The sequence below is a fragment of the Sturnus vulgaris genome, chromosome Z (genome assembly GCF_052056855.1).
Source record: "Sturnus vulgaris isolate bStuVul1 chromosome Z, bStuVul1.hap1, whole genome shotgun sequence".
In the NCBI taxonomy this organism is placed as follows: domain Eukaryota; kingdom Metazoa; phylum Chordata; class Aves; order Passeriformes; family Sturnidae; genus Sturnus; species Sturnus vulgaris.
This window is the reverse complement of record NC_142283.1, coordinates 79,656,880-79,669,588: the sequence shown is the minus strand read 5'-3', so window position 1 is coordinate 79,669,588 and position 12,709 is coordinate 79,656,880. Positions and strand designations below refer to the sequence as shown.

The 12,709-nt window shown below is 44.6% G+C and overlaps 1 protein-coding gene across 1 annotated transcript in view; it reads left to right on the top strand.

Moving 5' to 3' along the window:
• Nucleotides 1-12,709, top strand: part of LOXHD1 (lipoxygenase homology PLAT domains 1) — a 77,801-nt gene that overhangs the window by 43,876 nt on the left and 21,216 nt on the right. The window contains exons 19-20 of the mRNA XM_088156251.1: nt 1,652-1,769; nt 9,775-9,952. Of these exons, the coding sequence (XP_088012377.1) occupies nt 1,652-1,769; nt 9,775-9,952 (296 nt within the window). The remainder of the gene's footprint in view (nt 1-1,651; nt 1,770-9,774; nt 9,953-12,709) is intronic.

The window sequence follows — 12,709 nt, the reverse complement described above, 5'->3', positions numbered from 1 at the left end:
ATTTTGCTAGCAGACATTTTAGCTTAGAGTTGCTCAGCCTGGAAAGCCTCAGAGTGAGAGATTTCTATAAAGCTTTGTAGGTAATAGTGATTGTAATAACGACTGATCATAGAATCACAGGATAATTCAGACTGGAAGGGTCACACCTTTTTGTTAAATAGATGTGGAAATCAATCCAGTCCAGGGACAAAAGTGCATTATATTTCTCAGAGTGAGACAGGCTGCCTCAGTATCCAGTACCACGGAAAGACAAATAAGAAGAAAAAGGAGTTTTTCAAAGAGCAAACATAACCCTTAATAACTAGAAATGGACTGGGACCAAAATGCCCTGTGCAAATGCCTCTGGGAGTGCAGAGGAAGCAATGCCTGGATGAAAACTGAGAGGCTTGAGCCAACCCCTATTACTAACATCTGCAGCTATGCATGCTCAGATAATGGTGTGAGTATAATCACATTCATCCTGCAGGGGGTAATCTGAACAGAGGTTGGTAAAGAAAATGGTTTTTTTCTCCACATTCTGGCACAGCACAGAGGCTGTGTGCATTGCCAGGAATGAGATATCATCGTTATGGATTGTTTCTGTTATGGCAGTGCCCACATCTTGCAGGGCTCTTCCCAAACTTCTTTGCACACTCAGGTAATTCCCCCACAAGGAGAGGTTTGCATGGAGAAACCTCAACAGCAGAGTGGTCACCATGTGCTTGGTAGATCCCCTGGATCTGGCTGCCATCCTCCTTAGCAAGTATTGGATTTCCAACTCCAAGACCACAGAGGTGTCCAGGTATTTGAGGGAGCAAACTGGAAGACACACTTGTTCAGAACTGAGTGACACTGAGCCTGAGGCAGCACTTTCACTGAAGCAAGGCTTTCCTCCCAACACCAGTGATGCCAGGAGGGAGGGAAGGTGCAGTCCTAGCCAATGTAATCTTCTTTGGGAAGCACATGTTAGCTGTTTTTTTCCCTTCTCCTGCTTCCTGCTGATTGCTATGGATGAGCAGCTCCTGTGCCTGCACAGCAGCCACACACCAGGCACGTCTTTCACGCAAGCTTACACAAACCCACCCTGGCTCTTACCACAGGCAGAGGCACTTTGCAAATCCAAATCCCTCAATTTCATCGGGTTGGTTTTGTCTCCGTTCTAGCGCAATTTGCCCCTGCTTACTAAATCTGGGCGTTGGGCTTTGATCCCAGAGCTGAATTTAGCTGGGCTGTGGCTACTGCCTCTCTCCACTGCACACACAAAGTTTTGTGCTGCACCTCAGGGGAAGGAGATGAGGCAAAATTATTTTGCCTTCTAGCTGGAACGGGCCAAGGGCAGGCAAGTGTGCAGGTGCCAGGAGGAGCCTGGCTGTGAGTCGCTATTGTTCTGGTGGCAAACAGAACAGCAATGTATGCTACAGGCTGCCTGGAGCAGCTCCAGGTGGGCTGTGTTTTCCAGGGAAGGAGGAATCCCTGTCAAATCTGCACTGAGGTGTCTTGCCAACAGCACAGTAGCTGGTGATTTCAGCACAGCAAAGCTCAAGTCCAATAAAGAACACTCATAAACTTTTGATAGGAGGCTGTTGGCGCGGCCAGGGCTGCGGCCCGGGATGGAGAGGCAGAGGGGCTGTAAAGCAGCAGCAAAACCTCCTTGGTCTTGCAATCCCTGCAGGTTTGAGAGGGGCCAGGAGGACAGTTTCATCATGGAGATTGCTGACATTGCACCCCTCAGGAAGATGAGGATCCGGACGGACGGGAAGGGGACGCGGCCGCACTGGTTCCTGGAGAGGGTAACGCTCTTGGCATCACGAATCCCTTACAACCTGTGTGTCCTCTCAGCCCTGGCAAAGAGGGGAAAGCACCGAGGGACTCGTCTTTAGTCATTTTATACATTTTTTCTGTTCGGTTTCCCATGTTTTTTTTCCCTGCAGGGAGTGAGTCAAGAAAGAAGAGAGCAGAGCGAAAAGCTGTGTTTCAGAGATTTTTTTTTGTGGTGGAACCACCATGTCTGGAAGTGTTCAAAAGTCTTGTGGGTGTGGCACATCTGTGGGCTATGGCTTAACAATGATCACTGGGGTGTTGGGTTACTTAGGTGGATGTGATCATATTGGACATCTTTTCTAACCTAAATGATTCTATGGTTTCACCACAGATTCTGGTGTTAAGTCTCACTCTCCTCTGCACAAGCCTTGGTTTGTCACCAGGGCACCTGCAATATTTTCTGGTCCCTGGGTTGTACCCTTAGCCCCTGCAGATCTCTGCCATGTGGGAATCTGAATTTCTGGGAGGGTGGATACTTATCTGCCAGACACAGACACCCTGGGCCGGGTGGGACATTTTCCAACAATCCATCTGTTCAGCTGGATCATCCCATCTCTCCTCTTTTCTTCTCCTCTAGCACAAACATTTGTTTATTTTCTTGTCCATAAAGGTAAGGTGTCATTTTTATCTTGTGTTTTGAATGGATCATGCAAATTTATGGTACTTTTCCCTGATATCCTACCTTGCACAAAAGTACAGTGTTTGCCTTCATCTTTGCTGCCAAACCACCAGTTCCTTGTAGGGATCATCTCTATCTGGGCAGTCAAAAGTAGTTTGTTTGTTGTGGGTCCCTATGGTCCTTACATAAACAGAGGGGGAACGATGTGCTGATTGCAGACCATCAGATGTCATTAATGGAGAAACACATCCCTGCCGTTTTCCTTTACCATTTTTTTCCTGGAGTCTACATCCTGCTGGATTTCTCTATCTTGACTTTTTTATGAGAAGAGTTTAAGACCTAGTAGCTCAACCATAGTCACTGCAGGATTTTTTAATTGGGTCCTTTATCCTTTTTGACTTATTTACAGCAGTCTTTTTCACAGAGATAATGTGCTTCTAAACATTGACCCTAAATAGCCACCAGCTTTCAGTGAAGTGATGGACTTCACTTCACTTTTAGAAGAATTTCTGTGCTGCAGTACCATTTTTATTTCAACATTTCCACTTCTAAATTTTTTTTTCTCAGCACTTGGGGAAGAGGGGGAATTCAGGCTGGATATTAGGAATAAATTATTTACGGTGAGGGTGGTGAAATACTGGCACAGATTGCCCAGGGAGATTGTGGCTTCTCTATCGCTAGAATTGTCCAAGGCCAGGTTGGACAGGGCTTGGAGCACCTGGGATAGTGGAAGGTGGGACTGGATGAGTTTTAAAGTCCCTTCCAACCCTTAATATCCTGTGATTTTATGATGATGCTTCTGCAGCTCCTCAAAGGATCAGACCTCCAGCACATATCTTTAGAATTGATGCCACAGATTCACAGTTTTTCTCTCTGTGCCTAAGGAATAACTCAATCTGTTGTCTGATTTGATTCAGATATCTTGGTCAAACTCCCTTTGTAATTTCTCACATGCTTTCCCCTGAGTTTTATAAATCGTATTCATATAAAATGAAATCAAATAAAGCTTATTCATCCAGAGGCATTCATTCCAGGTCTTGCAGTCATGAATCAGCAGCAGCACAAAGGCAAGGGATGGCTGCATCTTCAGTTGTGCCTTCCCACCTTCCTGTTGCCTTGTCTGTACAGGCATTCCAAACCCTCAGTCTGCTGGACTGTCCTACCAAAAGCCAAGATTTCCCAGGGAAGTGGGCACAGAGGACTCTCATTTGGACCTATCCATTGGTTTTATATCCACCTTCCAGCCCTACAGAAGCCACAGGTGCACCATGCAACAAGAACAGGTCTTGAGAACAGATTTTAAAGAGAGCTTGTAAAAGTGAGGAAGAGCAACTTTTTACATGGGCAGGTAGTGACAGAATGAGGGGCAATGGTTTTACACTAAGAGAGGAGAGATTTAGATTAGAAAGAAACTCATGGCTGTGAGGGTGGGCAGGCCCTGGCACAGGGTGCCCAGAGCAGCTGTGGCTGCCCCTGGATCCCTGGCAGTGTCCAAGGCCAGGCTGGATGGGACTTGGAGCAACCTGGGATAGTAAAAAGTGCCCCTGCCCATGGCAGGGGGTGGGACTGGAAGGTCCTTAAGGTCTCTTCCAACCCAAACCATTATTTTATAATTCAATAGTTTGAGAAGTTTATGGAAATGATGCCTATAGTTCCTAATTTTCCTAGATAAGCAGATCACAGAGGACTTTAAAACTCCAATATTACGTAGAGAACTGTATTTATTGGTTTTCTTTCCCACCTTCCCTGCAAAGGTAAACACAGCATTTGCATTCCCAGGCAGAGGGTGGCTCACAGAAGCGTTCTGGAAGAGGGGAAGGAAGGATTTTTGTTCTCTGATTTGTATTCCAGCCTTAAAAACTTACGTAGCCTGGTGTGACATGAAAACTGATCGGAGCCCATTTCCATTTCTGTCAAAAGTGCATATTAAGACTGCATAATGAAATACTTGTGGGGGTAGTGCTAAACTCTCAGACAGATGGTTCACAGTTAGTGCTAACTAGCACAGTGAAATGAGAAGCTAGATTAAGCCATCAACCCCGTAATTAACCATTTGTTGCTCCATTTATCTACATGATATTCTCCGTTTTCTTGTTCTATTAAACTAACAATAAGTGATCTTTTTAATTCTCTTTGGTCTTTTGGTAAACTGTTGCTAGCCATAATTTATACTGCTTTTAGTTCACCAGATATAGAAATGCATAAATACCAATTAAAATGCATGAATTATCAATGATTCTGTACACAGGCAAAAGATTCAATTTACAAGCAGGCAAGTAGTCATATTTTTTTTTCTGTCTACATAAAATACACTAAAATTTCATTCAGAATCTCAGTGAAGTAATGAAGTTGGTGCTGAAAATCCAAACTGCACCACAAGTAGCAATAAGTTTTAAATGCTAGTACCTAAACCTCTAGAGGGAACAAAATTTGATTAGTGATGTTTTGCAACAAAACGAACATTATTGATCATTACTTTTCCCAAAAAGGCAACGTGAATGTTCTCCAAAGCTGAAGGATGCTTTCTGATCACACCACTGCTGGGAGGGACACAGAGTGGAATCTTTTCCACTGATCTGATGCTGAATCTCATGTTCTTCCACACCAAGCTACCATGACACTGCTCTGTGTTTCTGTAAAAACAAGGAACAAAATCGTAGAATCACAGAATGGTTTGGGTGGGAGGGGACCTTAAAGTTCATCCCATTCCAACCCCCTGCCACGGGCAGGGACACCTTCCACTATCCCAGATTGCTCCCAGCCTCATCCAACCTGGCCTGGGACACTTCCAGGGATCCAGGGGCAGCCACAGGGCTGTGCCAGGGCCTCACCCTCTTCAGCATAAAAAACTTTTTACTCCAATTAGGAAACTTCCCTAAATGCATACTTTGGAAACCTCTTCCTGGGATAGCTGCTTTCTCAGTCCCTGTGATGATTTCACCTGCTGCCCAGTGTCTTAGCTATGAAGTTGAAAAGCTAGAAACAAGAAGGGATGAAAGCTCAGTGAAATAGCAGGAATTATGAGACTGTTGAATTCTGCAGAGTTGCTTCCCTCAGAATTTTAATGTTACTTTGTGCTGTCAAAGCCAGACAGATAAGAAGCTGCCTTAATGAAGCACTAATTGCATTGCATTCAAACGTCACAAATAATCCTGCATGTGGGACTCGGTCTTTATTCAGTCCTTTCTCCTTTGTATAAAGAAGATTAAGAGAATTTGAGAATTATTATTGAGAATTGAGAATTATATAGCTGAAGCTGACTTTTATTCTTTGCAAAAGAGAAAAGTCTTTTTGTTTTACAGTCAGAAGTTCCTGGGTTTAAGTGAAGAATAATGACATGCAACAGAAGCATAAAATCCTGTGTTTGAGCCTTTAAAGGTGAATTCCAGGAGCTGTGTATTTTGGTGTCAGCAGACTGGGAGACCCTGTGGAGAATGTTTTACATGACATCTGGAAAAAGGCTGGGTTAGGGGTAAATCAAATAATCGGACATGTCAAACCTTTCCATTGCAGGACACAGTGTGCAATTAATTTCAAATTGTTGGTTTAATGTTCCTGTCAACTACTATATTTGCTCAGCAACACAGCAAATTATCAATGTGTTATTCATACACACTTCTGCCACTTTCTTTTCATGGCTTTATTGGTGTTCTACTGCCCAGTTAAGCTCCCTGCATAATTAGCAAGAAATGTTGAGCTGAAAAGCACACTGGATGCCCACGGCAAGTTCTAGGTATCATAAAAAATAGCTTAAGTGCAATGCAAGGTAGTGGTCTCATTGCCAAGCAGTAGCTAGTTTTACTGAGAGGAACAGGCAGAAATTAAATATAGTCTCAGCTCAGCTCGCTGAGATGACTTTTTTGACCCTTATGATTGAAACCAAAATCCTGCATCCTCCTCTGTGTGTGTGCAACACCCACAAGCATCTCCTTGCAGGATGGGATAAATTTTCTGCTATTTTAGTCACTGAAAAAGGCTACATTCATCTTTCACCCTTTCCAATAAACTATTCAAGCCCCCTCTGTAGTCGAGGCAGGCAGACCTGAGAGAGGGGGCGATGCCTCCAGAAGCTCCTTCCCTGCCCCCAGTTCAGGTGGGATGTGGGGCTTCCCTAGGGATACCCAGGTCCCACCACTGACCACATGATGTGCTTTGGGCTGGATGACCAGCATTTAGGGGGTCCATGCTGGGCAAGTGAGAGGCAATGTACCCACATTGTGACCCAGAGGTCAGCCTGCCACTGCTGCTGCTCCTGTGTCCCTTGCTGTGACCATAGAATCATATTTTGAGTTGGAAATTACATTTAAAGATTGTCTCATTCCACCCCCTGCCATGGCAGGGGCATCTTCCACTGTCCCAGGTTGTTCCAAGCCCAGTGTCCAGCCTGGCCTTGGACACTGCCAGGGATCCAGGGGCAGCCACAGCTGCTCTGGGCACCCTGTGCCAGGGCCTGCCCACCCTCCCAGCCAGCAATTCCTTCCCAAGATCCCATCCAGCCCTGCCCTCTGGCACTGGAAGCCATTGCCTGTGTGCTGTCCCTGCCTGCCTTGTCCCCAGTCCCTCTGCAGCTCTCCTGGAGCCCCTTCAGGCCCTGGCAGGGGCTCTGAGCTCTCCCTGGAGCCTTCTCTTGTGCAGCTGAGCAGCCCCAGCTGTGCCAGGCTGGCTCCAGAGCAGAGGGGCTCCAGCCCTGCAGCATCTCCGTGGCCTCCTCTGGGCTGGCTCCAGCAGCTGCACGTCCTTGTGCTGTTGGAGCCCAGGGCTGGAGGCAGCTCTGCAGGTGGGCTCTCACCTGAGCACAGGGGCACAGGGGCACAATCCCCCCTGCCCTGCTGCCCACGCTGGGGGATCAGCCCAGGATAGAGTTGGATTTGTGGGCTGATATCCCTTGGGCAAAAAAATACTCATAAAATTAATCTCTTCCCCCTGCCTGCTCTTCCTGCAGCATCACCCCAGAACAAGACACCAGGGACGGGTCTCTGTTTCTGTCTCAGGTCTCTCTGTTTCTGCCCTTAGTGCTTACAGCAAGATGCACACAGACGCAATCACACATCCTGGGTGAGGGGCAGAAGCTGGAAAAAGCTGGCATTTTGTTCCAGCAGTTTTAGTAGCCAGACCTTTTTTCTCAGACAGCATTGGAGCTCTGAGCATGGGCTGGGTATTTGTGAGAGGCCTGACCCCTATGTCTGTGAGTGCTCTCCAGATGACAACTCTAATCTGATTCTATCCCCACTGCTTCCCTCACAATTCCCTGCAAGCTTTGCTCAGGACAATTTGCTACTAACAGTGTCACTGTCATTCCCAAGCAGGGCAGAGGTACTTCTGGCTGAACCTTTTCCAGCATAGATTTCATGCACTTTTCAGTCAACCTGGCATTACTCACTGTTCAATTTTGCAAAGAAAACTTTCTGGGTTGGACTCCTAAGAGGATGGAGGCATCATTCACACATCCTTGAGAGAGGACAGCTCTGTTCCCCAGCAGAAAGGCCACCAGCTGGGGTGGGAGAGACCTGATTTCTGCTTGGTTCAAAGCAAGGGTCTGAATCAGCATCTCTTGACTCACAGAACGGTTTCTTTGACCACAAAGTACGAGTGTCACTGGCTGTGAATAAGCAGCTCTTCAGAAAAGTGGGACACCTTTTACAGCCAGAAATGTCCTGTCTCCCTGGGACAGGGGGTGAAGGTGCTGTGTTACAGATCCTTCTTTAGCATCAGGCAGATTGGAAACCCCAGATGAGCGTCCTACCCACAGAACCCTTCAATGTACAAACAGCATGGCTTATTGCTTATGCTCAGTGTAGCTACTGCCCTCTTTAAAACGATTTTTTTATAAGCTGGAGCAGTACTCTTGAGCTGCTGAAGACTCCAGCAGGGCTTGTCTGGGGTGGGCAGAAGGCCATGGGCTGGGACACCTGAAGTTTGAAGACAGAATTTGAGCACATTTTATCTCAAGATAAGTTTCACTGAGTTTTTTTCCTGAGGCTGATGTATGAGCATGCAGTGGTCAAGGGGCTACAGGAAGCACGTGGCACACTAGGGAAGACTGAGGAAAATAGAGGAGTTTTTAAGCCATGGCAAGAAAAGGCTGAGGGGGAATTCAATTACACTCTTCTGCTGCTTGAAAGGAGGTTACAGAAACCATTGATCCAGACTCTTCTCAGAGGTGGACAACAAAAAGTCATGAGGCAATGGACATGGGTTGAACTGAGGAAAACCCTGATCAGATATGAAGAATAAAATCTTCCCAATGAGAGTGGTGCAGCCCTGGGATGAGGACTCAGAGTGTCTGGGGAGTTTACACCCTTGAAGATTTTCACAGCTCAGTTGAGCATAGCTTTGCCATGCTTGGTGCAGCAGAATCCTTTTTAATGTAACATTTCCCACCACTCCTGATCCATTCCTCCCGAATACTACTCCACACTTTTCTGACACGTCATGTTTCCATGGCCTTTGCAGTTTCCTGATGCACTGCTACACACAGGTACAGTCTGCTTCTGTTAGATGGTAACAGAAATGCCAATTTACAGTGCTGCCTCCTCCCTTCTCTTCAGCTCCCCCAATTTAGTGAGAACGTACTGCTGGGTTTTTGCTCCAGGCAGGTGTAATGCTTTTCTCCCACTTGACTGATGCTCCACTGAACCCACACACAGCAAGAGACATAAAGGTGGGTATTTTATTAGGCATTTGTTGGAGTAACTTGTTGAGTTGCTCTGAATTCATTCCCATTCTGTTCTTATCACCACAGCATCTGAGCTGCTTCCATGACACGTTAGATAGTGTGACTAATATCTGTTGCATACTGTTTGTTCTGTCACCTTTTCCCAGAGGGAGAAGTGTGTGAAATATTAAGTTTTTGCTGGCCTAATTTTATCTTGTGCCTTGTTTTAACTTGTTTGGGCTTGTGTCTCTCTACAATGATTTCTGCATGCTCACGCAAAGGAGACAGGCAAAAGAAAGATGCTGAGTGCTTCCAGGAGAGATAGTGAAGTTTTGAGTAGCTCTGTTACTTCGTTGGAGTGAATTCCATGCTGGCTCACAGGAGAGGTCTGACTCTCTTAGAGATGAGCTTTGTCTATAACTTAGGTCAGAGGAGCAAATTTCTCCTTTTGCTTTGCCACATGGTTGAAAAAGCAATATAATACTGTGAAAACCATGTCTCAGGACAAACCACCACAGCAAATACTGTCCATAGGCAAGAGCTCCATTTATCCCAGAAGAGTTCAGTATGGGCTTTGGAGCTATGGCCAAGCTCTCCTCATGTCCCACCAGGTCATGCACTTCATAAATTTAATATTTGCCCTCATTCAAATGATAAGAAAGTTTCCCTCCCCCCTCTCCCCCATTTTGGCTCTTCACAGATCACCCTGAAGAATCTTACTAACCAAGAAGTGGCCACATTTACCTATGGGGATTGGCTGTCCAAGCTGAAAAATGAGAAGGGAAGCCTGGTGTGTGAGATGCCAGCTGTCATAAATGAAGAGCAGATGATGGAGGACACCACGTACACTCTTCAGGTTAAAACCAGTGACATTGGAGGTTGGTCCTTGCTAGATATTTTATGAATTTTTTAGTATGAAGTTTGTTTTTTAACAATGGGGAAAAAAATCTGCTTCGTTTGAAATTACATTTAAAAAAAAAAAAAACATAGTTTAGCTGGAATACAACCATTTTGGCTGGGCTGTTCACCATGGCAGTGTCTAAGAGACTCATCCTCATCTGAGCTCTGGGAATAACATATTTAGACACAAGGCCCAGGTCTGACTGCTCTTTGATTCCTCTGAAGAAACTATTACCAGACCAAGCTGCACAGGTCAGCAGCCACATTTTTCTTTTTTGGTCAGGTCCATCCATGTAGGGTGGTCAGAGCTGGTGTGCTTCATGTTTTCAGTCAGCACTGCCTGCCTTGCCTTAAACAGACAGCAATAATTCACCCACCTTTTCAAAGTGTTTTGAGACCATTTATCTCAGGCTGTGGAAAAAAACATTCCTAAATGTACACCAGACAGAAGAGGTGGAACAGAAGGAGCTTCAAGAGCCAAGAAATGGGGTTTCAATGTAATTTCCTGGGATCACTGCCTCTTTTAATGGGAAATTTTGTCAGGCTGCTGGATGAAATCTGCCACATACAAGGTGGATCGTGCCAAGATGGGGCAAGCCAAACATTGTCTTGAAGACATTTTGCTTAAAAAGTTGGTCGTTAAGTGAGATTCTGTCACACCAGTGCACATAACCAACTCCTGACCTCTAAATATATTTTCTTTATTTCCTTTGTTGTTCCTTTCTTTTTTCTTTTTTTTTTTTTCTGGTTTTATCAATGGTAATTTATGCAGCTTTTAAGGTTTGATCTAAGAATATCAAAATTTCTCTGGCATAGCATCTTCGTGCCACCTCACAACTTCTTCTTATCTATCTTCTCTGCCTGCTGCTTGTCTGAAAGACGTAGTGAAATACAAAAAACAAAAGAGAGAGAAAGAGAGAGGAAGATTTGTTTATGTATCCGGCCATCCATCTAATATAATGGTAGATCTTTCTGTGACCTTTTTTGTGAAAACCAGCCCTAACTCACAAAGGCAAAGGAAACAGAAATGAGAGGAGAATAGAAAATGACAGCAGCAGCAGACAGATCTGCCCTTCCCATTGAATGAAGGATGACGGGTATTAATGAAGAAACATTTTATTTCATTATGAACAGCGACAACCAGTAGGAAAGAGCAGATTACAGAGAGGTTTCAGAGAGTCTGTTTGTGATTAGATCACACAGCTCACTGACATAATGTTGAACTTTATCCAGCTTATCTAAAGCAGGTGCAAGTCATGAACCATCTCCCCTTTTTGATCATTATGTATTCCACAATTACTCCTGGTTGGACCAATTCAGGAAGAAAGACATTTTATCCTTGGTGATGTTTAAACATGTTATATCATCTCCTGCCACACTGACATTGTCAAGGAGCAGCAATACTGCACAAGGACTGGAATCAAATGTGTTTATTTCTAGGTATAAAGTTTTTCTTTGCAAAGGCTTTCAACTTTCCAACGTGTAAGAGTCGCAGAAAAAAAAAAAAAAAAAAAAGGCAGGCAAAATAATCTCACCTATTTGCCACTCTCCAAAAAAAAATATATTTCTGGTTTTAGTTCCTCCTAGTCTAGACTGTCTCTGGTCAACTTATCTAGGAGAGAAGTCTTTATCAGTGGTCTGGATAACTCTCCTGAGGCTCTCTGCCTCTTGAGCTTTTCTTCATCAGATTCAGAGAGAGACTTCATGATTAAGTTAGGTTAGATGGCTAAAGTTAGGGAAAATTAATCCCACAAGGAAGATTCTGCAGCAAACTAGAAAGCATAAGCTATTTCCTCCCCATCACACATACGTTTAACAACAGCATTGTTTTACATTTTCCTCAAAGAAATATAAGTTACAGTTTGTCTTTCACAACGTCACTGTATTCCAGTGAAAATTTAACTTACAGAGTTTGCAATAGGGAATGGCTCTGCTCCTGTAAAGCTCAAATCACCTCTTTTCCACCACCAGCAGTACCTCAGATGGCTCTCAGACTACACATAGATAAGAAGAGGTTGTTAGGGCTTACATCTCCCAAGTCAGATGGGTAATCTTTTGTTTTAAACCAAGGTCTTGATCTCAGATGTAAAGAACAATCTGTTTTTCTTCAAGGCAGGACCCATAGACAGAGATGCAATCGAGCCAGACCACCCCATGGCTATGAGGCATAAAAATATCCTTTGTCTGGTTAATTTTTACTTCCTCTATGCAGTCATCATATACATGTTAATGCAGTAAAGATGGAGAGTGAAAAAATACTGCTTTCTCATTTCCCAAGCATTAATGAAGCAGAAGGTTCTTATCTCTGCTGTTATAAGATTAATTAGGATGTTGTCAACTCAGTTCCAACCTACAAATTACATAATTTAGGACAGTTGGTGTCAGTTCCTAGTGCATTATATAGGTCTTTTTTATGTCAAAAGAAGGACATTCTTTGGCCTCAGAAGGCTGTGACTCAAGCCCAGAGTTTGTTTAAAAATGCAGCATCTGCTCAGTAAGAATCATATAATCATAGAGATTTCTGTTGAAAGGGTCCTCTGGAGTTTATTTCACCCATTTTCCTGCTCAAAGGAATATCTGCCAGCTAAGAGTGCCCAGCCAAACACTGGACAACTCTAGGAACAGTGATGCCACCACCTCCCCAGGCATCTGCACCATACTCCTAAGAAACTTGCTTTTACCTCATTCCCAGCCTGGACCTCCCCAGCAGCTTGTGGCTGTGGCTTTTTGGGGTA